The sequence below is a fragment of the Rhincodon typus genome, chromosome 19 (assembly GCF_021869965.1).
Source record: "Rhincodon typus isolate 14 chromosome 19, sRhiTyp1.1, whole genome shotgun sequence".
Lineage (NCBI taxonomy): Eukaryota > Metazoa > Chordata > Chondrichthyes > Orectolobiformes > Rhincodontidae > Rhincodon > Rhincodon typus.
In genome coordinates, this window is record NC_063350.1 from 53897482 (window position 1) to 53923861 (window position 26380).

The window sequence follows — 26380 nt, forward strand, 5'->3', positions numbered from 1 at the left end:
CACAATAAAATTTTGGGTCAGATAATAAAAATCTTGGTCAAAGATGGAGGGTTTAAAGAATGTCTTCCCTTGTAGGGACAGCAGAGAAAATTAGCTGGAGAGCTGTGGAGGGAATCCTTGAGTTTGGGATGGGTAAATGAAATGAAGGCCACCAGTAGTAGAAGAATACCAGTTGGCGATACTTGAGTTTCGTGCAGTGAAGAGTTTAATCCTTTAAGTCAATCCAGCAGATTCTGTTATTTTGTGCAGTTGAACTCAGCAGGATTTGAGATCTCAAAGGTTCCAGCTTCTGATGCTATGGGTGCAGTGCTCTTAGCTGCTCCCTTTTTTTTTTTTTTTCTTTCCTGCCCCCTCTCTTTGCAGAGAACGTTCATCTGGATGGTTTCTGCTTTTGTCTAAGCAGCATTTTTCTTTATATCTTAGTGGGGAAGCTAAGACGGCCGCTGTTATAAGGACTGGGAGTGGGAGTATGTAATTCAAACCTGCTCCATTTTAATATGATTATGGCTAATTCTCCTTTCCTGCTGCTCCCCATAACCTTTTTTTAACCTGTTACCTTCTTAAAAATTAAAAGAAATGTTACTGGGTGATCTGTATGAAGGCCAAGTGTGCATTAGCATTCTGGAAATAGCCCTTCTCCCACCTGTGTCTCTTGGTCATTAACTAGGAGAAAGCTAATTTATAGTCGTTGTGTTGTGAAGATTTTTAGTATTACTTGGACTCTAGTTTTGAAGAAATGTTGTGAAAGGAATTTAAACTTCTGTGCATGTACCTTCTTTAAAGGAATCACTCCGGGTTACTGAAAATTCACTGTGCTTGTGGTCTTGTTAAAAATATTTCCAACATCCAAAGATGTGACTGATAATAGCTTGCTTTGCCACAGACTGCCAGGACTGTTTTGCATAGAGACTGGCTTAATGAAGTTCTTCTTTTATCTGATTTAAGTTGGAGGAAAGAAGCTACCCAGCTGCTCTTCTTCCTTAAAAGTAACCCTGCTTGATTCAAGGTGAAATCTATTTTACTTGTGAAAAGGTGATTGAGAAAACATCTCCAGATTTGTATTTCGAAAGCAAACTGTGTGTCTGCAAGACTTAAGATAACTGCATATAATTTAGTGACTTAACCACCTGCCAGCACATTGGAGTCTGTTACTCAAGAACATCCTCTGCTTCTTTCTGACTTCAAGAACAGCCCATTTGCTGAAGTGTTTTTCTGCAGGAAGCCAATCTGTAGGTTTTTTCTTTACTGAAGAATGTGTATTTGGGGATATTTAAGATGATATAACAAACATGTTTATTACTGATTCTCTAATTATTCAATATGTTTTTGTGTTGAGAAACTTTGATTGTTAGATCCTTGTTTTAAAACCTGATTATAGATGAAGCATTTTAATTGGTCACTTTGGTAGCTGGACAAAATATGTTTGTTTTATGTTGTGGGTAGTGGGGCTAGTGTAGACAGACAGTGCACTCCTGCAGCCTTGCTCATTGACAATTATTAATGAAACTGCATTAACTGTTGGTCAAGAGTCTTTGTCTAATTCATTTGAATTTGTATTCATTTTAGTGTTGAAAGTATGTTGTCAATAGCAGGTAATAGACAAACTATCATGAAACACCTCAGAATACACCAATTTGCAGCTATGACTATACCTACACACCAAGGACTTCAAATGTTAAAGGCTGTTCACCATAGTTTTGAGGGCAATTGGAGTTGGACAATGAATGCTGGCCTATCCAGTGATGCCCTACCTATGAATTAAAATGCCATCAAGACACACTTGTGACTTCTCTGCTTTAACTCCAAGTCAGTGACACTGGCATTGTGAGGATCTTGCAATCTTGTTAAAACCCTATCTATATAAACAATGCTAATTCTTCACGTAGAGAATTTAGTCATGGAACTCGCTCAGATGATCTGTCACATACTACCTTGATCGCTCAAGTCTTGAGTGCCTGATCTGTTACCGTGAGTTCTTGAGATTGTGTGTATTCCAGGACCAATTTGAGAAACTTTTCCACTTTCTTGCAGACACGGTTAACTTTATAAAGCCCACATTACCCAAGGTTTTCTGCACCAAGCAAACACTGCTTATTGGCTTCCAAACTCCTATTCCCACTACACTAAATTATTAATGGCTCTCCTTTTTGAGCACTGAAGGCTGTGGATGGCTTTGGGGACTTTTGTTGAGTTCCAATGACAAGACTTGGGGTAGGTGCGGGATGCATTTTGGATTACTGTGTTCAATTCTGGCCTCTTTGCTGTAGGGAGGATGTTGTGAAACTTGAAAGGGTTCAGAAAAGTTTTACAAGCATGTTGCCAAGGGTTGGAGCGTTTGAGCTATGGGGAGATGCTGAATAGGCTGGGGCTATTATCCCTGGAGCATGAGAGGCATGCATAGGGAGAATAGCCAAGGTCCTTTTCCAGGGTAGAGGAATCCAAAATTAGAGGGTGAGAGGGGCAAGATTTTTAAAAAGACCTAAGGGGCACCTTTTTCACGCAGAGGGTGGTGTGTGTATGGAATGAGCTTTTGGAGTTTGGTACAATTACAACATTTTTTTAAAAGGCATCTGGATGGGTTTATGAATAGGAAGGGGTTAGAGAGAGATGTGCCAAATACTGGGAAGTGGGACTAGATTAATTTAGGGTATCTGGTCAGCATAGATGAGTTGGACCAAAGGGTCTGTTTCTGTGCTTTATGTCTCTATGACAAGCTGGCTCCCAGGGCAATTGAGACGTAACTGTTTGGATCTTACTGCAACTGCACCATTTTACGCATGTGGAATCTCTTCTCTTGTACTAATTTGTTGGGGGACTCATTTATATAGATATGACGACCTGACATAGCCATCTGGTTTTTGTGCCGATCCTGGTCCCAGGCTGAGGTGTCGATTTTGTGCACACCCTTGGTCCAGATGATTGAGCTGTTTGTAATAGGTAAAGCTTGCACATGCTTCACTTCTATGCTACTGGTCTGAGCATATTCCTGGGGCTAATGGGGAATTGCTGTCCTTGCTGGAGCAAATGAATTTCAGGTTTCATAATGCACACCATAGGCGTCTTAAGAGATTGTGTGATTGTGTTTTTCACTTGCACGTAGGCTGCTAGAACAGATTTGTGTGTAGTGTTTTTTGTCTTAGTTTTGTATGGCGAATGCAGACTCACTATTTTCTTACCTGTGGAAACTTGTAGGAGGAGAAACGTGTAATAAAAGCAAATCCCATGCCACATTCTGCTATCCCATTCAAGCCAAAATCCTTGGAAGAGAAGCTTGTAGAAGTTCAGCCATTCTCATTTGAAGCCCGGGACAAGCAGAGGGAAGCATTAAAGGAAAAGAAAATACAAGAATTGCGCAAAGAGTTGACTGAGGTAATTCGTTTTAACATTTTAATTGATTTTTAAAAACAGCCATTCTTCAGAATCCAGTTTGAGAGGTTACGCAAATTCTTACATCTTGGAAGTTAGCCAGACATGTTGAGAATATGGTTGATTACAGGGTACATGGCTTTGTAAATGGGCATGTTTGAATATGAAAATGGTGGCTCAGTGCTGCTTCACAGTGCCAGGGACCTGGGTTTGCTTCCAGCATTGGGTGACACTGTCTGTGCGGAGTTTGCACATTTTTCCCCGTCTGTGGGTTTCTGCTGGGTGCTCCAGTTTCCTCCCACAGTCCAGGGATGTGCAGGCATGGTAACTACAGTGTTACGGGGATAGGGTGGGGTTGTGGGACTGGATGGTATGCTCTTCGGCGGGTCAGTGCAAACTCGATGGCCTCTTTCTACCCTGTAGGAATTCTGTGAAAACAAGGAAGTCATGATAAGCCTTTATAAACACAAGGCCTCACCTGGAGTATTTTGTACAATGCCAGCCATCTTGCTTTTTTCTTTGAAGAATGTCAAGTCTCTAGTGCGATAAGAGGAAGTTTATCAAAGAGATTGGAGCTTAGTAACAGAAATTGGGATTGTTTTTGTTTGAGCAGATATAGCTAAAGATTTTACAAAAGTACGTCACTAACCACAAGTCCTTGCTTTAAAATGGTTTACAAAGGAACAAGGGGAGGAATTTTGTTGTTTTTTCCGTCCCACAGGATTATGGAGAAAAAGTAGCCAGTGTGTGGAATTGAATTGGACAAAAGCTTTTTTTAGTCAGTTAAAGTTGTACTTGTCTGAACATATTTACAGACTCTGTTGCTTATTAATGTCTGTATTGTCCCTTGTACAGTTCCCTAGCTTTAAAGCTCAACTGCTCCCTGACTTTAATTCTACTCGGTTACCAGAGAAGATGGTAAAGTCTCCAACTAAAGTGCAGCCATTCCACCTGCGTTTACAAGAACGTGGTGCTATCAGAGATCAACGCTGGGCACAGATGGTAAGCGGTTATGGTCCTTTGCCGACTATTTTTTCTTTCCTTCTGGTTTTTGTTTTGGGTCCTCCAATTATCTGGTTAATCAAAAGATAAGCCCCTCCTCTAATGGATGATTCTGCATCCCCTTTCTTGACAATCAGTACCGATTTATTTGTAACACCATGGAGGGGGAAGAGCAGGAAGTTGAGCAAGAGGATGAGTTTTTTTTTTCTCTCACCCCCACCCAACTGCATGTAGACTCTAGATGACTTGGATATCCCAGACCTTTTTAACTGTATTACACAAAAGACAGAATGTGTCAAGACCTTCACTGGATAATCAGACAAATTCAGTTTTCATAATAAAAACCAAAAGAACTGCAGATGCTGTAAATCAGAAATAAAAACAAGTTGCTGGAAAAGCTCAGCAGGTCTGGCAGCATCTGTAGAGAAATCAATGTTTCAGGTCTACTGACCCTTCCTCAGAACTCAGACCTGCTGAGCTTTTCCAGCAACTTCTGTTTTTGTTTAGGGTTTAATAGTTATTCCTGCTGGGAGTTGAATGTGTGGGAGTGGGTGCTCAAGCAAGATGGGGGATGGCAGGTGTTACTTTTTTGAACAGCCCAAGTCCTGCATGTGGACAGTAACGTTTTAAGATATAATTTCTTTCTACAGATGAAAGAAGAGCTGAGACAACAAAAAGAAGCAACGTGCTTTAAAGCTAACCCCAATTCTGTCATTTATCGTGAACCATTTCTCCCAAAGAAAGCAGACCGGTCATTAATAGGTAATCTGTTAACTTTTTTTCTTATTTGGAAAGGGGATGGTGGGCTGGGAACTGAACAGTGAAATGTTAGACTGTTGGGTGAACTGACTACCAGTGGTCATGAGATGGAGGGTCCTGTAGGCAGATCATGGGAGTTTCCACTTAGTTAACCCCCAAAGCTTTCACAACTGAAATCTTTAGTTGCTGAATGCTATCAATGTAGAGGTTGGTATGGGTCATTGCAAGTCTTGAAGGATTATTTGCTTGTAGTAAACCTACCCACAATAGATTGATTAAAGATGATTTCCCTTTCTCTAGGTTGATTCTGTCCACTTAACTCAATTTTTAAGTGTCCTGCTAAAAGTCTTTAATAATAGATTCTAAATCTTCCCTGTGACAGGTGTTAAACTAACTGGCCTGTTACCTTGCTTTGTCTCCTTTTTTGTTTTGAATAATGGAGTTATTTTTCATATTTTCCAAATCATGGAACATTCTGAATCTAGGGAATTTTTAAAAATCAAAATCAATACATCAACTATCTTCCTTTTAAGACCCTGGGATGGATTCCATCAGGATCTGACAACTTGTCGACCTGCAGCTGTAACAATTTGCTCAGTATCACTTCCTTGGTGATTTTGGATTTTTTCCTGAGTTCCTCCCTTCTATTTCTTGCTTTTACAGATATTTCTGGATTGTTACTTCTGTCTGTTCAAATCATCTGCCATCTCCTTCCTTTCCATTATTAGTTTCTCAGGATTTCTGTCAATAGGACCAACACTTAGAAACATAGGCATTAATAAAGTATAGAGACTTTATTTTTTATTAGCTATCTTTTTATTTCTGGTTGACTTTTTCTTGTACTTTAATCTTCTCTCCTAAGTAAAGAATGACTAAAAAGTTAACTTTTACATTCTGTCCAACCTGCTGACCTTTAGAAATAATTATATACTTTGTATCAAACAATCTTTTTTAAATTTTTAATTAAAAGACCCAGCATCTGTGGTTCTAATTGGAACATGACATTTCTGAAATATTTCCTTAAATGTTTACCACTGCATCTCTCTGCCGTAACCTGATTTGACCAGGTCACTTTCGCGAGCTAATCTTTTAAGCGTGGGGTGCTCTTCAGAGGGTTGGTACAAACCCAATGGGCCAAATGTCCTCTTTCCACATTGTAGGGATTCTATGAGAACTGCAAGAAGAGGTTCCTTTTATTATTTTGTTTTTGTTTGATTTGTTGTCTCATCACTTCCCCCTAAAGTGTGTTTTCCCTTTGTCACACATGATTAATATTTTATTTGAACCCTTGCTTTTCAAACTTAGAAAATATTGATTCCACAGTTCAGGAGACGTTTGAACTGGCAACAGAGAAGCGTGCAAAAGAGCGTGCAGAATTCGAAATGCGTAAGGCAGAGAAAGAAATCATGAGGGAGAAGGCGGAAGAGGAAAAACGAAAAGAAAATGAAGAGAGAGAAAGAGAAGAAACTGCTCGACTTCGGCAGGAGCTAGTGAGTAACTGGTTATTTGGGGTCGGTTTAGCTCAATTAGCTGAATAAATGGTTGGTTTGCGAAGCAGCGTGATGCCAACAGTGTAGGTTCAATTCTCGTCTCTGGCTGAGGATTACCATTTGAAGAACTCAACCTCTCCCTTCGCCCGAAGTATGGTGGCCCTCAGGCTAAATCACCACCAGACGTCTCTCTAATGAGAGAGTAGCCTCATAGTTTGTTAAGACTATGGTGACTTGACTGATTTTTATCTGCTGACTTGAAGACAATAGGTCAGTGTATTTGCTTGGTACAATTGTCCTTTTCTAATGTTTCTGAATAGGTTGCATTACATTAGAGGATGAGTACCTAGTCGCCGAGTGCTTAAATCCAGGAGTATGGTAATTGAAATCTGTGTGTTAGGGGGAGGTGGCATGACCTTTACAAACAAACAAAGCCTCTAGAGAGATGGAACTTTACGACTGAGGTCTGGAGGCACTAACTAAATATGCAGTACTTCGTTACAATTTGGAGTGGTTCATCCTGTTAAACAGGAACAGTTATTTAATATGAAATTAATTAATTAGTTGCAATATCTCTACAGATGTGTTTATTATAATCTGAGGAAACAGTTACTTGGACACTTTATTCCAGAAGACAGGCACATCCCTTATTCTAGGTACTTCAGATTTGACTTGTGATTAGGTGTTGGACCATACAGGAGGTTGGATAGTGATCAAGGAGGAGCAATAGAGGAGTCTCAGCGCTTCAAAATTGCCAACTGTTTTAAGGTTGTTGCACCTTGTATGGTTAAGAGTGGGGACTGCAGGGAGGTCGGCAAAGTGACAGAGCCCTGGGCAGCAGGAGGAATAAGACAGAATGTATCTCGGAGTGAGAGTCCTGAAGGCTGTGTTGTCTGTCCCTCTGGGCTGGTTAATGATCTCTTGGGAGAGGAACTTGGAGTTGGAGGGAAAGCATCCAGTTATTGTGAATTTGTGAGGGTGCTGATGACATAGGGAAGATTAAGAAAGGGGATCTGTCCAGACTATTGGCATCAGGAATTAAATTTAAAAAGCAGAGCCATATAAAGATTACTACCTGAGCCTTGAGCAAGTTAGTGTAGGGTGTGCATGGCACACAGACTGGCATGAGGTATATGAAAGCTATCATTAACTTAGTTGGCTGGATGGCTGGTTTGCACTGCAGAGTGATGCCAATAGCATGGATTCAGTTTCCATTCTGGCTGAGGTCACTGTGAAGGTCCCACGTTCTCTAACTACCTTCAGTCTGCCTGAGGCACCCTTGGGTTAAACCACTGCCAGTCATTTCTCTAATGAGAGAGCAGCCCAATGGTTCTTGTGGGGTTATGTTGATCTTACCTTAGCTACAATATCTCTATGGAAAATTGGCTGAGTATTTAGATTGGCATGGTTTCAGCTTTTAATCTATTCAATAAAGTTACTGAACAATTAACAATTTTGATTTTCCTATGCTATGAATGAAACAAAACTTTGCAATCCCTTCAAGGTTCTGTAGGTAACTTTTTTTTTATTTTTACTCATTTCCTGGTAATTTTAACTCCGTTACAGATTCAAACAGCCTTAACTACTGTACTCCACTCATTTAAATGTGGCAATGACTATCTGGCGTGTATGTCATAGTTTTATAATGGCAGATGTAACTGAGCAAACACATCATTGTTTTGAATATAGCTTGAACTTTGTCAGAAGACCAGAATGGATTGTTCTTGCATTATGTTAGACAGGATTTTAAATTTTTAAACTTGATTACCTTGAGTGATTTGGTACTTAAAAAGGACCAAAGAGCCTCGTCTGTCACATGTTCCTTCATTCAGATCCACCTGTGCAGCATATACATCCAGTTTCCTATCTCCCAGCAGGTCTGAAGTAACTGTTCAGTGGGGCTAGTGGTTTGGAGGTGCTAGTTTTTAAGAGGTTCTTGACACGTTTTCCAGCTACATTCCAATATTGTCCATTTGAACTTTAGTTTGTGTTTTAGAAGAGAGATAGAAAAACGATTCCTGTTACTACTTGTCTGGAACCGATTCTGAGGACAGGGCTTTTGTTCAAAATGGTGTGGCTTTTGTAACGGGCAGGCAGACCTGTAGATGTTAGACATTTTAATGATCTGCTGTGGCCTTCAATTTAACAGCTCCCAAAGCCATGTAAGGATTCTGTCCATTAGTCATTCAATCTTCTGGGCCATCATGTACAAATATTTTGCCAGTATTACTATTGGTGATAGGTATTTGTTTGAATGTTCAGGTTATTTGGCTGTCATTAACAACTATAATGAGTATGAGTTAAAAGTTCAGTGCTGGTTATTTCTAATTCTGGGCATTTGCTGCTTGAATATGGATTAGTAAATTTCCTCCATGATCATTTAAACATAAGATAAGATACTATAGTATTGCTATTGATTTTAAAAGGAATATTTAATTTTACTTAGCATTGTAGTTGTTTCATTTGAGAGAGCCTGTCTGTACAGAGTGCTGTATTTCAGGGGGGAAACAGTTCTTGACTTGGATTTATAGTGGTGTACTCCTATAAGGCTTAGTATGGCATAATCTTTTTTTTTTGAACAGAGGTACTTTAATATTCTGGTGTTGGTTGAGTCTGCAGTTTTCAGGTCATCTACTGCAGTGGTTAAATAGGGGGGAGAAAAAACTGAGTCTTGACTTTTTGTTTTCCAGGTTCACAAAGCAAATCCTGTTCGACATTACAAGAAAGTGGAAATCAAACCTAGTGACCAGCAACTAACAGTTCCACACACTCCTCATTTTTCAGATAGATTCAGGCTGTGATGTAATTTACTTTACCTTCAGTATTATTGTGGGCAGAATCGCTGGAGGGTTTGTAGCTGTCTGTAATGTTTCTAACTCGATTTCAGGATTATTGCTATAGCTCTTGTATTTGGTTCATGATCATTAATTTTGTAACTTTGTTTCACTCAATAAAGTTAGGCATTTTAATCACACTATATTTTAAATATTATAAAATATTTGGAAGTTGTCTGTTTTGCTTCTCAGCTTGTTAATTTTCAACATGAAAATTAAATGTATTTGGTAACTGGATGGAATCGGAGGTAAGTGTGGAGCTGGAGGAACATAGCAGGCCAGGCAGCATCAGAAGAGCAGGAAAGCTGATGTTTCAGGTTGGGACCCTTCTTCAGAAATGGGGGTGGGGGAAGGGAGCTCGGAAATAGAGAGGAGGAGTGGGGCTGGGGAAGGTAGGTGGGATGGTGGGGATTGGTCAGTAGGAAGGGTGATGTGGCTAGGTGGGAGAGAAGATGGACTGGTGTCAGGTCAAGGAGGTGGGGTTGAGAGGGAGGGTTGGACATGGGATGAGGCCAGGGGCAGGGAGATTTTAAAACCGATGAATTCCATATTTAGGCCACTGGGCTGTAGGCTGCCGAGTTGGAATAGGAGGCGCTGCTCCTCCAGTTTGCGGGTGGTGTCATTGTGACACTGGGAGACATGTCGCTCTGAGTCAGTGGGGGTGACTGGAAAGTGTTGTCGTTTGTCGTGTATAGAGCACAGATGCTCTATAAAACGGTCTCCAAGTCTATGCTTGGCCTCACTGATTGTAGAGGAGGCCACATTGGGGGCAGTGGATATAGTAGACCAAGTTGATGGAAGTGCAGGTGAGCCCCTATCTAATATGGAAGGTTTGTTTTGTGCTTTGAATGGAGGTGTAGCATTTCCTGCGGTTGCAGGGAAAGATGTGGGGAGTGTAATATATCTTTGGTTGTGGGGTCGGATTGTAGGTGGCGGAGAATGATACGTTAGATGTGGAGGTTGGTGGGATGTGAGAACAAGAGAGAATTCTGTCTTTATTTCTGCAGGGGAGGTGATGTGAGGGCAGAAATACTGGAAATGCAAGAGATGCAGTTGAGGGCATTTTTGATCACCGGAGGGGGATTGTTGCAGTCCTTGAAATAGGAGGACCTCTGGGATGTGCAAGAGTGGAATGCCCCATCTTGCGAGCAGACCCAGTGCAGGAATTGGTAGCAGTGGATCGCATTCTTGCAGGAAGGTCAGTGAGAGGAGGTGTAGTCCAGGTAGCTGTGGGAGTCGGTGGGCTTGAAATAGATGTCAGTTTCAAGGCAGTCACCAGAGATGGAGAGGGTCCGGGTGAATTTGAGGTTGGGGGTGAAAGGTGTTCGTAAAGTTGATGAACTGTTCAAGCTCCTCATGGGAGCACGAGGCAGTGCCAATGCAGTCATCAATATAGCAAAGAGGTGGGGAATAGTGCCAATGTAGCAGTGGAAGAGAGAATGTTCCACATATCCTATGAAGAGGCAGGCATAGCTTGACCCATGCAGGTTCCCATGGCCACCCCCTTGCACTGTAGGAAGTGGGAGGAGTTGAAGTTAAGGGTAAGGACGCGTTCAGTTAAGCAGATGAGGATGTCAGTGGAGGGGGACTGGTTGGGCCTGTGGGAGAGGAAGAAGCGGAAGGCTTTTGGGCTATCTGTGTGGGGAATGCATGTGTGCAAGGATTGGATGTCCATAGTGAAGATGAGGTGTTGGGGGGCCAGGGAATTGGAAGTCTTGGAGGAGGTGGTGGGCGTGGGTGGTGTCTGGATGTAGATGGAGAGTTCCTGGACCAGGGAGACCAAAGAGTCAAGGTAAGTGGAGATGAGTTCAGCAGGGCAGGAGCAGGCAGAGACAATGGGTCAGGCAGGACAGTCAGGTTTGTGGATTTTGGGAAGGAGATGGAAATGGGCAGTGCATGGTTGGGGACTGATGAGGATGGAGGCTGTGGGTAGGAGGTCACCTGAGGTGATAATCATGACCCCCACCACTGACCACCATTTGAGGGGTAGTAGGAGGTGTCAGATGGTGCCTGGCCTCTGCTATGTAAAGGTCAGTGTACCATACCACTACCCCTCACTTATGAGGGTTTGATGGTGAGGTTAGGGAGAGGCTGGACTGAGTGAGGGGTGGCGAGGTTGAGGCAATCAAATGTCGTGACGGTAGTTGGAGATGAAGAGGTCGAGGGAGGGTAGGAGGCCCTGGGCAGGCAGGAGAAAGGGTCAGCAAAGGGTGGGTTAGACTCATGGCTAAAGAAATAAGCACTGAGAAGTTTGAAAAAGTTGTTCCATATGCAAACATGAACTGAATTCATTGTGGGCCACTCCAGCTGCTGCCACCGACGACGTCACTACCTCCACCCTTGCACACCCAGCTCTATACCTAGCCCCAGCCCAGCCGGGACTTCACTGTTCTCTCTCTCTCTCGCACGTGCATACACACACCCCCCACTGAGGATGAACAGTCAGTCCTCAGCAAAGCACTCACCTTCATTCCCCTACGCACCAAGAAAGTGAGTAATAACTAATAGCTGATGCTCTGTGTATTCATGATTCATAATGTGTGCTGTAGACCACATGTTATTTGGGCATTGAACTATTTCTAAACAGCATGGAGAATTGTTCTGTATAGCAAAGCTATGACCAATTGTTCAGCAATCTTCTTGTTTCATGCAGTATACATTGTTTCCATTTTTGATATTTTTGCATCTGTCTCGTACACGAAGGTAAAAACCTTTTTTTAGAAAAAGAAAATGGTACACAGAATACTGATTAAGACTGCTTTTGTCCTGGATTGTGTGGACTTTGAGTGGTGTTGGTGCTACACTTATCCAGACAAGTGGGGAAAATTCTCAGCATCTAACCTGCACTTGTATCCAGGTGTAGCTTGTCCAGTTCAGTTTCTGGTTAATAGTGAGCCTCCAATGGTGATAAGGATTCAAACCCAACTCCAACATCACTTGCCTACTTTTATATTCTATGCCCTTTTTGACCACCCTACTACCATGCCTTCAGAGGTCTATGGACAAAGACACCAAGGTCCTTTTGTCCCATAGAATTTCACTAGGTTGTCACCTCAATTTGAGGCATATTCTGCATGCATTGAAGCCAGGCCAGCTCTGGCTTGATTGTAGGTTGAGGGATATGATGGCCATGAGATTAGACTGTATTCAACCCCAATGCCACTGCAGATTAGTCACATTACTTTTATAGGAACAAGAGAGGCTATTCATCCTCTTAAGACTGTTCCACTATTTACCAAGGTCATTGGCTGATCTGTGGCCTAACTCCATATGCCTGCCTTTGGCCCCATATCCTCTTTATTTTTGCTTAACAAAACGGTCTCTCTGATTTAAAACTAACACTGATCAAGCATTCACTGCCACTCATGGAAAAGTTCCAAATATCTACCACCCTTTGTGTGTAGAAGTGCTTCTGAATGATCTGTAGCTCGGGTTGTGGGTGAGGCTGTTGACTTGCTCACTAAGCTGGCTTATTCTCATTCAGACATTGTCACTATACTAGGTGACATCATCAGTGGAGCCTCTGATGAAGCAATGTTATTCTATTCCACTTGGAATTTATACTGTAAATTCATTATGGTGAGTGTCATTTCTGGTTTTGATCTGTATAAGTTTGTATATGGGATCCAATCCTATGGTCTAGCCTGATTTTTCCCAGATTATGTCCCTTTAATTCTAGAATTCCCAACCAGTAAAAAGTTCATCTACTCTATATTTTTTTTTTCCTGTTAACAGCATGAAGACTTTGATCAGCTCACCCCTCAACCTTAATCCCAGAAATCCAGGCATTGTTCTCGTGAACCTAGATCATACTCACTGGAAGGCTAAAATACCCTTTAGAGCTGTTCACAGTAATCCAAGATGTCATGGTCTGGCAGTTGCCTTCTCCATCTTGACCTGGTGTCATATGTAGAAGAGTCCAAGTAAGGGATCAGTTAGTTAACAAGTGCTTTCCACTAATAAACTGATCTTTCAATGTTTACTATTACTGATACATTTTAAAATCCAGATTTGTTGAATTTTAATTCCACAAACTAGCATCATTCCATTGAATGTCTGGGCATTGTTCTAGTTCAGTAGCATTATCACAGGCTTACTGTCCTCAGTGAAGCACCTGCCTGTTTTACCAAGTTAAAACACAACAGACAACCTTTTCACACTTCCTTTCAACATGGGAATGATACAGAAAATTAGAGTTTAACCTAGGCAGCAGACTGAAGCTAGAATTAGATGTCGAGTGTTCAAGGTGATAGCAAAGGCTTTGAAAGGACCCAACTGTCAAATAATGGTTTAAAAAATGAGAAGTGACTAAATTATAGATTACTTCCAACCGACTGTAATTTGGTTAGTTTTAACTAGCTTTAGGGTGGTAGATAAGTGATACAAGAAACAGGGTCACAGATGTTACTTGTCACATGCTTGGTGCAAACCAACTTACCTGCAAGTGTGTGACTGATTTATTATTATGAGCATCCAGGCTTCAAAGCATTGAAAATTTAAGGAACAAGAATAACAGGATGTTCTGTTTTCAGACTTAAACCATGAAATGGGTTACTTTAATGCAAAGGATACAGTTTGTTAAGATGGGCTAGGTGGAGCACATTTGAACAAGTTATTTAAGCACAAAGTCCAAGCAGCAAAGCAATTTGCTAATGGAGTTAATATCAGGTTCCAGGAAGGGAAATGTGAGACTGAATATCCTAACATGAACAGCAGTAGTCACAAATGGGATTTCCCATTGTCTATGATAGTTCCGGCTGTTAGTTAGGATCCTCTAACAGGATCAGCTGAACCCTCTACTTACTTTCATTCATTCCTCTATTTCACAAAAGGAGCAGACAGCTGTTCTTAAATGTTTTTAAAATTTGATTTGATTTTCTAACAGTGGCTGGCAAGAACATTAAAGAAATGATACACTTCATCTTTGTCAAACACTGCCACTTCCACTGAACACTCTGCACAGCGCACTGGATGGTACACCTCTTCCTTGCCATCCTGTGGTAAGCCAGGCAAGATCTCTGCTGTTGGTCCTTTTACTCTTTTGTATTTGTTCCTTCTCTTCCGGTTTCCTGCTTCCTTGTATCTGAGAACTTCTCCTCTGTTAATAATGCAATTCATCACAAACATAGCCCTATATTGCTCTTTATACAATTCATGCCTGGAAATATAGAGGAGAGAACAAAATTACACTGATGCACTCTAAAGTTTCTGTGCAAAACACATCCCTCATGTCAGATGCATATCAGTTTGGGATGGAATGTAGGTGAGGTGGGGTTGTTTTCCCCAAACAAGCGACTCTTCCATTTCCAACTTGTGCACCTGTGTGGGAGCTGATGTGCAAACTGTGAGCAGGAAACTAGGAATTGATGTTGTGATAAATTTATTGTTGATCAAGCAACACAGTCAGCCTCCTGATTACAAACAGAAGTTGCTTGCACTTCTGGACAATTTAAAATGTTGAATTAACTCTTTCCCCTCTCCACTCATTATGGCCTGTCTGACCTATTGAATATTGCCAGCATTTCTTTTATGTGCTTAACTGATGTGAAACATTTTAGGGCATGCTGAAGACTTTTAGGATTTAGGAAACAAAAGTAGATGTAACATACCTTTCCCTTACCGTCTCCTCCTTATCCACAACAGTGGAAGAGACCCTAGACTGTTTTTGCACAAGAATATCAAACATCTCACTATCAATACTTGCTTTGCGCACGAACTGAAATCACAGAACTTAGGAACAGGGCCATTTCAAAAAGATGTTTGAGTGGATATTTACAGGATCTAAACATCCACTCAACTGCCTGAAAGAGAGTGTTTGGGTAACTGCTGCAACTTCTCATTTATGAAAAGTCCGAGTCTGTTGGTAGATAGCAGCTCAGACTAATCTTGTTATCCTCAAACAGGCTGCAGCTTCTAGACACCAATGAAGTGTTAGAACCGTAGTTCATCGTCCCTCCCTAGCCTGACAGTGACCATCAAACTTATCATTGAGTAGGAACTGAATCTGAAATATTTTGACTGTCTTCTAGCTAGGCATCTGCACAGGAACTAATTGCTTGTGTTGCTTACCGCTGACAATCCAGGCACAGGGTTGTCATACATGCCGGACAGTTTAGAACAGCATCACTGGTTGGAACTGGTGTGGCTTTGGACTGGTTATAAAGCCCACGATACCTTCAAAGGAAGAATATTGGGAGTCTGAGATTTTATTAGATTCACCATTACATTCTATACTTAAGAAAATTTCAACCTCTGATTTTCTTCACCTGATCCACTTTGCCCAAATCATTAATCCAGTTGTTTTTCCTCATCATCCAGCTTCCCCTTCAAAGAGGCTACTATTGTTCCTTTAAAAATGAAGTTTGCCACTGCAAGATCTTCAGTCCTTCTTGTACATTGGTCTCAAATCATGGCCTGATCATAAAATCAACATACACCAGAAACGATATGCCCACTGCCCCCAGCTCCAAGACTCATATCCTTGCAGTTGCTGATTGGCAAATGGTACTGAAAGCCAGACTGACAGGCTGCTTTGGACTTCACAACAGTCTCTTGCTCGTAGAAAACACCTGCCAGCTCATCAGGAGTACGCCCCCTTCTTCAAAGCAAAGATTCACTTACCCTCTCCTCTGCATGTCAACCCAGGCCTGATCACGGTCATCTTGATCCGGATCATACAACAGCTCATCGTTTGTCAGAATCTTGTGCCTCTTGCGTTTCTTCTTTGAATCACATCCTTCTGCAAGGATTAGGGCAATGTTTAGTGTCAGCAAATGAACTCTTGAATGGAAGGGAAAGTTAGGGATCTCCAATCACTCCAATCTTCTGATTTAGAAGAGAAATAAATTTGTCAATCAGAAGTTTCAGTTCATATTTATTGCCACTTTAGTTCCCAGAAAATGTTGTGGTATGCTCCTTTGTTTTTTTTACATAACAGCTAGGAAATTCTTCAGGCGGTGTTTAGAGTCAGCCCTTTGTAGCTGTGGCTGATATGGTGCAGGCCAAATGGGCAAGGGTAACATGATTCTTTTAAGATAAGAATCCAAGAATCTTTTTAAGCATTAATTCAACTGCCTCAGTAGTCTTTATTTCCAGACTGAATTCAAATTCTTAAACTATTGAGGCATTTGATATTTCAGCCTTTCCATTATTAACCAATAACCATCAATATTAACACGTGGATATGTCCCCCATAGAGGTCAACTCTGGTGTATGGAGAATTCTTTACCCTTCACCCCCCTCATAGTTTATGAGGAAGGCTAAATATGTAATCTGTCAGTGCCTCTGGCTGCATGACTCTTCTTGATCCTTCCAATAGTCCAGTTTCTGTTGTTTCCAATTAAATCACTATTGCACATTCTCCTTGAAATGTGACTGAAGCAGCAATTGCAAGGGCAAGAGACTTCTCTCGAGGCCACTTGTCAGACAACAGAAACTGGCAATCTTAGAAAAGCACATTATCTGAAAGTTCTGAAGAGGGTTACACTGGTTGGACCACCTAACCAGTTAGCGACACAGGATTCCTACCCTCAGGAAAGGCTTGGAATTAACTTCAGAATGAAGCAACACACTGGATTGATATCCCGCCCATCACCTTCGACATCCTATATCACCAGGCACAGTAGCAGCTGTGTGTACCATCTACAAAATGCACTGCAGTAAATCAGCTACTTTGACAGCACCTTACAAACTGTGACCTCTACCATCTAAAAGGACACCACCACCTGCATGGACCCTTCCAAACCATACACTATTCTGACTTCAAATTATCACCATGCTGTTGCTCAGTCAAAATCCTGGACCTCCCTTCCTGATAGCATGGTAGGTCCTTACACCAAATGGGGTATTTCAAGAAAATGGCTCACCACTACCTCAAAAGGCATTTGGGGGTGAGCAATAAATGTTATCCTTGACAACAACACACCTCCCAAGCAGGAGTTAATACAGAGCAACTGTTCACATTATGGGGATCAAAAGGCTAGGTCATTTCTCCAATTCGTTGCTACACAACCAGGTGTTCAGAGCAGCACTAGCAGTGGTAACAAAATAGCAGGTAAGCTCAAGTCCTTGATTCAGACTCAATCCTTCAGCATCAACACACTGTACCTTCAAGAGGGACACTGATACCAGACTTCCCCCACTGAGAAGAGAGAAACTGATCCCTTCCCCCAGTGTATAAAGAGACTTGTACAATTCTTAATATCAAGAAGCAGAATTTAGACTCTAGATTTGTAGATAACTGATGAATCTGCTGGTGATCCTACTACTGCACTAGTAATTCAGAAGCCTGGATCAAGGATCCCAACACAGCACTGAATTTTACGTGGAGGTGATGTTCTCACCTTCGAGCGTTAATGTTAAGGGTTATCCTATTCCCATGTGACCAGCAAGGCCTGCAGAGTCAATTCAGTTGCTGGCCTGTAAATTAACTTCAGGCAAGACTTCCAGCCTCATTGGGAGCTGCGGTGATTGGTTAGGATCTGGAATGCAGTGTCAGAGTGTGGTGGAGACAGATTCAGTCAAGATATTTTAAAGGGAATTGCATCATTATTTGAAGAAGAATTTGCAGGGGTAGATGGAGAAGGTAGGTAAATGGCACTGGCTGAAACTGCTCCTTCAGAAAGCCAGCACAGTCACAATGAGCTGAATAGCCTTCTTCTGATCTGGAACAATGCTTTGATTATCCCCTCTCCTTTGGAACAGGATAACTCATTGAATCTAAACAATAACAGATTATGGCAAACTTGAACCTTATCTGTGTGAATCAGAGGTCCAATTCAGGTATAATATAAAGCACTTGGTACTGTACCAAAGTTCACTTTAGCAGGTTCCCAGTAAGCAAGTAGGAAAACAGAATGGATGGAGTCTTACTCTGTTCATCTTCAGCCTCAGAGTCTGAGTCGAAGTAGACTTCATCGTAGTACTGTGGTCCAGGAATAGCTCCAGAGTAACAACTTCCGATGCTCGAGGAAGCACCTAACAAGATGAAGAATGAGAATGATCAACTCTTCAATTAAAAAATTGCTTGTGTGTGTGACAATTATACTCATCAAGGCATGGGCTGCTGGTATAAGGAACAAAACTCCATCCACCATCGAACACACCTGGGACAGGGACAGCACGGGGTTAGATAGAGTAATGCTCTTTTAAACTGAAAGTAAAGATCCCCAATGCTGTGCATCAAACACTCCAAGGTCAGATTTAGTACAAGTTTAGACACAATAAAGCTCCCCCATTTAAACAGAAAGTAAATGCCCCACTACTTCCAAGCTGAAAATAAAGCTCTCTCTACACAGTCTCCATCAAACACTCCCTGGACGGAGATAGCATAGGGTTAGGTAAAAAGTAATGCTCTCTGCACTATCCTTATCAAACACCTCAAGGACAAGTACAGGAAGGGGTTCAGACACAGAGTAAACTCCCTGCTACTCTTTTTAAATGATGGAAAATTTTTCTCTTCCAAACTGAAAGTAAAACCACTTCTACACTGTCCCCAGTCATTCCCAGGACAGGTACACTATGGGGTTAAAAAACAGAATAAAGCTGTTTCGGCACCACCCCCATTAAACACTCCCTGGAAAGGATACAAATATGGGTTTTTAAAAAAATTATTATTCATTCACCGGATGTGGGTGTCACTGTCTAGGCCAACATTTATTGCCCATCTCTAGTTGTCACAGGTAAGAGTCAACCACATTGTTGAGAGTCTGGACTCATATGTAGGCCAGACCAGGTAAGGATGCCTGTTTCCTTTCCAACAATCGACAAAAGATTCATAGTCATCATTAGACTCTCAATTCCAGATTTTTATTGAATTCAAATTCTACCAACTACCATGGCAGGATTCAAACCTGGATCCCCAGAACATTAAATGGGTCTCTGGATTAACAGTCAAGCGATAATACCACTAGTATGTGACTTCCCTTTATGTAGACAGAAATGGTAAGCAGCACTAAGTGCACTGCTCCTTCAGAAGGCCAGCAGACAAGGTGGGCTGAATGGCCTCCTTCTGATTTGTAACAACCCTGTGATTTCTTCCTCTCCCTCTGAAAAGGATAACTCACTGAAGAACAAAGAACAATACAGGACAGGAACAGGCCCATGGGCCCTCCAAGCCCAGGCGACGCATTTTGCCCTTCCATACTAAAACTTACAGGATCGCTATCCCTCTATTCCCTTCCTATTCGTGTATTCATCCAGGTACTTTTTGAATGCTGCTATTGTGTCTGCTTCCACTACCTCCTCTGGCAGCACGTTCCAAGCACTCACCAACCTTTGTGAAAAACCTGCCTTGCACATCTCTTAAACTCCACCTCCCCCAACCCCACTCCGAACCTGTGTCCGCTAGTAATGGACCCTTTCATCCTCGGAAAAAGCCTCACACTTTCTACTCTATCCATGTCATTCACAATCTTATAAACTTCTCTTGAGTCACCCCTCACCCTCCTGCATTCCAGTGAAAACAAACCCAATCTATCCAAGCTTTCTGCATAGCAATTCCCCATACCATTTAACAGTTGATAAACTTTTTCTGTACTCTATCCAAAGCATCCACATCCTTCTGGTAGTGTGGTGACCAGAACTGTACGCAATGTTCCAACTGTGGTCTAACTAAAGTTCTTTAAAGCTGCAGCATAACTTGTCTATTCTTATACTCAATGCCCCTTCCAATGAAGGCTAGCATGCCTTGGTCTTTTTTGCTACATTATCTACCTGCGCTGCCACCTTCAGTGATCTGTGGACCTGCACACCCAGATCCCTCTGCACATCAATACTCCTAAAGGTTCTGCCATTGACTGTATAATTTCCACCTGTACTTAACCCTCCAAAATGCATCACCTCACATTTGTCTGGATTAAACTCCATCTGCCATTTTTCTGCCCATGCCTCTAACTGATCTATATCCTGCTATATCCTTGGACAATCCTCCTCACTACCTGCAACTCCACCAATCTTTGTATCGTCTGCAAACTTATTAATTAGACCAGCCATATTTTCCTCAAAATCATTTATGTAGACCACGACCAGCAGAGGTCCCAGCACTGATCTGTGCTACACCACTAGTCACAATCCTCCATTCCGAAAGCATCCTTCCACCACTACCCTTTGTCTCCTATGATTAAGCCAGTTCTGTATCCATCTTGCCAGCTCATCCCTGATACCATGTGCCTTCACCTTTTATACGAGACTGCCATGAGGTTGCTGTTTGTGGTCTACACTGGGATGTTGTCTCTGGAGCCAAGTGCCTTTCTAAGTTGTCCAACAGCATTATCTTCACTAAATAATACAAAATGCTGGAGAAACTCAGTAGATTTGGTAGTATTTGCAGACAGAAAATCAGAATTAACTTTGAATCCAAAATGACACTTTTTTCGGGATTATGCTATCTTCATTACAAAGTAAAGCTAACATTGTGCACTAGTGCTACTATATGAAAATTAAAAGTTTAACTAAAATTTGATATTTAAATTGTCCAAGTTAATGAATGCAGTTAACTTAGTTCATCAATTCACACACAGTGAGTTTAAGGCAGCTTCGTTTGCTGCATGCGTGTTGAAAAGAAACTGAGCCAGGAATTTAGACAGGAGATTGTCTTACACATGCATCCATTAGTATGAACTAGAATTTGAAATTTACTTGATGTGAAGGAAATAACCATCTTTAGTGTTTAATTTTCTAAAACAAAAAGAATGATGCAAAATGTTTAATTTCAGGAAACATATTGAAAATCCTCCAAACACACCTTCAGCTGATAATTCCCAACCCTTCTCAATAATTTTCATGGTGGAATCCAGTTCTGCTGCCATCTCTTTCTCAAATTCATCTTCGCTGGACTCACTCTCTCCTGTTAAGTACTCCTTGATCAGTTTACGCTTGCGTTCAGGCGTGCCATGGAGGAGAACGTCCAACTCATCCTCAGAGCTGGAATAAGCATAAAATATATTCAAAGCTTACCACCAACTAAGGCCTATCCATACTCAAAATATATGAAAGGAACAAATACACTCAATAGAACCCAGAAACATACTCTATCAATTCTGGAAATATCTCAAAATTGGCAACCTTAGTCAAAGAATGATTGGGAATGGTAGGACATGTCAATACTCAGAATGATGGTGGTGGTGAGCTGCCTTCTCAAACCATGAGTCCATGTGCTATAGATACACCCACTATTAGGAAATGAATCCCAGGATTTTGACCCTGTGACAAGTGAAGGAACAATAATCTAGTTTTAGTTGAGTTTAGAAGTAGGGATGTCTTCCTGCAGTTCTTCAAGGCCCTGGTTAGACTACACCAGGAGCAGTGTACGCAGTTTTGCTCTCTTTAACTAAAAGAGGATATACGTGCATTTGAGGGAATACAGCAAGAGTTCACTCAGCTGATATCTATGAGAAAGTGGCTCTAGTGGGCCTGTATTCGTGGAGTTTAGAACATGTCTGGTGTCTGATTGAGAATTTTAACAGAGTGGATAGATTAGATGCAGGGATGATGTTTCCCTGGTTGCGTCACTCAGGATATAGGGTACACCATAGAGGCTGGATTACTAAGTATGTTCAAGAACAAGACTAAATTTTTGGGATATTAAAGACATTAAGAGGCATGCAGAGAAAGTCAAAATGATGTTCAGATAGAGGATCAACCGTAACCATATTAATGATGGAATTGTGAATGCCTGCTCCTGCTTTAAATTTTGATTCAAATTCCAAGTCAGGATAGTGTGCGGCTCGGAGGGGAACCCAATCTGTTCTCCTTGTCCCCCTACTTGGTAGATCTTGGAATTCAGAAGGTGCTGTTGAAAGAGCTTGGCTGACTTGCTGCAGTGTACTTTGGGAATTAATGTTGAAATTGATGAATAGGATGCTGATTAAACTGGGTTCTTTGCCCTGGATGGTGTCAGAGCTGGACTCTTCCAGGCAAATGGGGAGTATTCCTGATTGTATCCTGCAGATGGTGGACAGGTTTTGGGGGTGTCAGATGATAATTAATTGCTTTAGACCTGCTTTTGTAGCCACAATATTACATGGCTGGTGCAGCCTATTTCCTGGTCAACAGAAACCCCCTGAACATTGATAGTGGGGGATTATGCAATGGTAATGACAGGAAGTGTCAAGGGAGATCGTTAGATTCTGCGCTTTTGGAAATGGCCACTGCCTGGCACTTCGGGTGACACAAATGTCATTTATCCAGGCCTGGATGTTATTCAGGTGCTGAGCTCCCCCTAGTTTCTTCCCAATTGCATGGATCTCAGAAGTCCATACTTAGCAGAATTTTCTGAAATGATAAAACAATTTATCAGCACACCAAATAGCATGTGTACAACTGCCATAGCTTAAAGGAAGTATTTTTCTGGTCTTGCTGCAATGTGGCATGGATTGCTTCAGTACCCAAGTAGTTGCAAATGGCGTGGGACATTATACAATAATAAGCGAACATCCCCACAATTCTGACCTTATGATGGAGGGAAAGTTATTGATGAAGTAGCTGAAGATGGTTGGGCCTAGACACTACCTCAAGTTGTTCTGCAGCAGAGATGACTGACCTCCGACCAACAAAACCATCTTCCTTTTGCAAGGTATGATTTCATCTAGTGGACAGCTTCCCCCCATTTCTCATTGACTTCAGTTTTGCTAGGGCATCTTGATGCCAGACTTGGTTAAATGCTGCTTTGATGTAAAGGGCAATCACGCTCTGGAATTCAGTTCTTTTGTCCATGTTTGGACTGTTAGACTTGGGATATTTGTACACCAATCTTTGAAGGTGGCCAGAAAAGTTGTGAGAGATGTTAAAAGCAAACGAGGTCCTTGATTATACTAACAGAGGAATAAAGAACAAAAGCAAGGATGTTGCGCTGAACCTTTATAAAAGTACTGATTAGGTTACAGGCAGAGAATATTGTGCAACTTTAGGCACCACTATTCAGGATGTTAAAGCATTAGAGAGTAGTGGCGGATATTTTCAAGAGTCGTTCCAGGGATGAGGGGCTTTAGGTACATGGTCAGACTGGGGAGCTGTGGATTTTCTCCATAATGCAATTTTGAGGGAGATTCAAGGATTTTGAAAAGAGTAAATAAATAGAAGCTATTTTTGGCAGAATGGTCAGTAATCAAAATGCACAATTCTAAAAATGAAGAATCAGACATTAAACAATGAATTTCATTCCTCCAACACAGCACATTATTCTGATTTGGAATACTTTGCCTGAGGATGCTGGAAGCAGTTTCAATGGTACTTTTCCAAAGCGAACTGGATAACAATTTCAAAAACATTTGCACAGTTTACACAGAGTCATGCGTTTATTATCCTTCGTTATGGAAGGACAGGTGAATGCAATAAACCAGAGCAAAGGAATAAACTGCATGACCCTACAAGCCTGCTCAACCATTCAATATTGTGGCTTACCTCCTACTCAACCCCACTCTCTCATCCACCACCCATAACCCTTTACTTTCCGAGAAATCAAAATTCAGTCTGTCCCAGTCTTAAATACATTTGTAGTCCAGTTTACCAATCTCATTTCACATAAACAAAATATAGGTGCAGCCCATTCAGCCTTTCAAACCTGCTCCAATAGCCTTTCAAACCTGCTCCAATCAATATAATCTTGGCTGATCGTCTCAGTGCAATGCTCCCGCTTTCTTTTCATACTCTGATCCCTTTAGTCCTAAGAATTATAACTATATCTGTCTTGAAAGTTTTCAACGTTTTGGTCTTAACTGTTTCCTGAGACAGAATTCCACAGGCTCACCACTCTCTGGGTGAAGACTTCATCTTGTCTCAGTCCTAAATGTCTTACCCTGTATTCTCAACCAGTGACTCCCCGGACGCTCTGGTCAACAAGAACATCCTTCCTGCATCTGCCCTGTATAATCCTGTCAGATTTTTATATTTTTCTAGGAGATGACCCCTCATTGTAGTGACTATAATCCTAACCAATCCAGTCTCTGTATGTCAGTCCTGCCAACCCAGGAATTAGTGAGCCTTCTTTGCAGTACCTCAACAGCCAGAACATCCTTCGTCTGATAAGGAGATAAAACTGCACACAATACTCCTTGTGTTGTCTTACCAATGCTCTGTACATTTGGAGAAAGACATGCCTGCTCCCATACTTGACTGTTCTCACAATGAAGGCCAACATACCATTTGCCTTCTTCACTGCATTCTTACTTTCAGTGATTGGTGTACCAGTACACCCGAGTCTACCCACTTCGCCAATTTATCACCATTCAGATAATAATAATAATCTACCCTTCCCGTTTTTGCTACCAAAGTGATAACTTATTGACCCACATTCTACTACATTTGCCCAAAACACACTGAAGCTTCTCTGCATGCTTCTCACATCATACTCTCCAATCCAGCTTTGTGTCATCTGCAAACTTGGAGATTTGACAACTTCCTCTCTAAATCATTAATATATATTGTTAATAGATTGAATGATCATCCCAGGAGGAAGTCTTGGTGAATTTTTTGTTGCACATTATGGCAATATTATCTTTCCTGAGATAAGTACCCCAGGTTTGGTCTAACCAAGCTCCTACACAATTAAAACAACACTTCATTATTCCTACACTCCCATACATTTTATTAGCCTTGCTAATAACTCACTGCATCTACATGTTAGCTTTCACTGATTTATCAACAAGGGTTCCTAGTCCATTTGTACACTTACACTTTTCAATCTCTTATCATTTAAGAAATAGATTACACATCTGTTACACCCACCAAAATGGAAAACCTTACATTTTTCCACATTACATCCCATCGGCCATGATTAGCCCATTCACTAAACTTGTGCAAATCCTCCTGAAATCAACTCATAATAAACATTCCGTTTTAGCTTTGCATCATCTGTAATTTTGGAAATATTCCCTTTGGTCACCAATTCTACATCATTGATATATACTGTAAGCTCAGGCCCAAGTACTGATCCTAGTGGTAACCCTACTGGTCATAAGCTGCCAATGTGAGAATGACCTGATTTACTCTATTTTCTGCTTTTTAGTCATTAATCTATGCTAGTAGGTTACTTCCTATCCCAAGTGCTTTAACTTTTCTAACTAACCTAATGCCCAACTTGATCATTATCAATCAGGTGTCTACTTATCCCATCGCTAATAATAGATTCTAGTATTTCCCTACCACTGATGCAAAACTGACAGGTCTGCAGTTCAGTTTTCTCTCTTGTTCCCTTCTAAAATAGTGGGGTGACATTTGGAATCATTCCAGAGTCAAAAGAAGGTAGGAAAATAATAACCAAAACAGCAAGTCTCTCTATAGACACCTCCTTCAACAAGTTGATGAAGCATCTATAGCCCTTTGCAGGACAGAATTCCAGTATTCCATAAACTTTTGAGTGAAGAGATTTCTCATCAGTCCCAAATTATTGGCCCATTATCCAGAGACTGTGTTTAGTTTCGAGCCAGTTTTACATTTCTATCTTTACTCAGTTCCGGCCAAAAGCTATCTTGAACCGAGGCGATAAGTCCCTTCACAAATACCGCCAGTCCTGCTGAGGTTTTAGGTTTGCATTTCAGAGTTGCAGCGTCTGTAGGAATTTTGTTGGGAACTCGCCCTCGGCTGCAGAGAAGCCACGATAACCCCCATAGCCTGTTCGCTCAGACCCCTGCTGCTGGCCACAAAAGATGCACCAACCTCGCTGGGTTTGGGAAATCCCAGCTTTCAGTACCTCCCCATCACTCACCTGGAACTCAGATCCTCTTGGTCACTCGGCTCCTCCACCAGATACGGGTCATCCTGCTCCTGGCGGTTCATGTTGGAGCTCAAGCCTGGGCGCCCCCGAGCCCGGGCCTGTCCCTCTCCTTTCGCCCCGAGCCCTGCCCCGGGCCTGTCCCTCTCCTTTCGCCCCGAGCCCTGCCCCGGACCTGTCCCTCTCCTTTCGCCCCGAGTCCTGCCCCGGGCCTGTCCCTG

General features: G+C 41.7%; 2 protein-coding genes across 3 annotated transcripts; one reads left to right on the top strand and one right to left on the bottom strand.

The window, feature by feature from the left end:
• Positions 1-3171: 3171 nt before the first annotated feature.
• LOC125485453 (targeting protein for Xklp2-A-like) lies at positions 3172-9591 on the top strand. 2 transcript variants are annotated; one of them, XM_048608297.1, is made up of 5 exons: positions 3172-3369; positions 4222-4368; positions 5019-5130; positions 6433-6617; positions 9308-9591. In XM_048608297.1, exons 1-5 carry the CDS (start codon positions 3223-3225, stop codon positions 9416-9418), a joined length of 702 nt encoding a protein of 233 aa, XP_048464254.1. In that variant the 5' UTR covers positions 3172-3222; the 3' UTR covers positions 9419-9591. The 2 variants fall into 2 exon arrangements, with proteins under 2 accessions (XP_048464254.1, XP_048464257.1); XM_048608300.1 differs by having other exon boundaries at positions 6451-6617.
• A 4385-nt stretch (positions 9592-13976) lies between these two features.
• LOC109933361 (e2f-associated phosphoprotein) lies at positions 13977-26371 on the bottom strand. The gene is made up of 6 exons (XM_020532341.2): positions 26154-26371; positions 21195-21373; positions 18323-18427; positions 16073-16190; positions 15521-15625; positions 13977-14609 (listed from the first exon to the last, which is right to left on the bottom strand). The coding sequence occupies exons 1-6, from the start codon at positions 26222-26224 to the stop codon at positions 14330-14332; spliced, it is 858 nt and encodes a 285-aa protein (XP_020387930.1). The 5' UTR covers positions 26225-26371; the 3' UTR covers positions 13977-14329.
• Between the last annotated feature and the right edge of the window lie 9 nt (positions 26372-26380).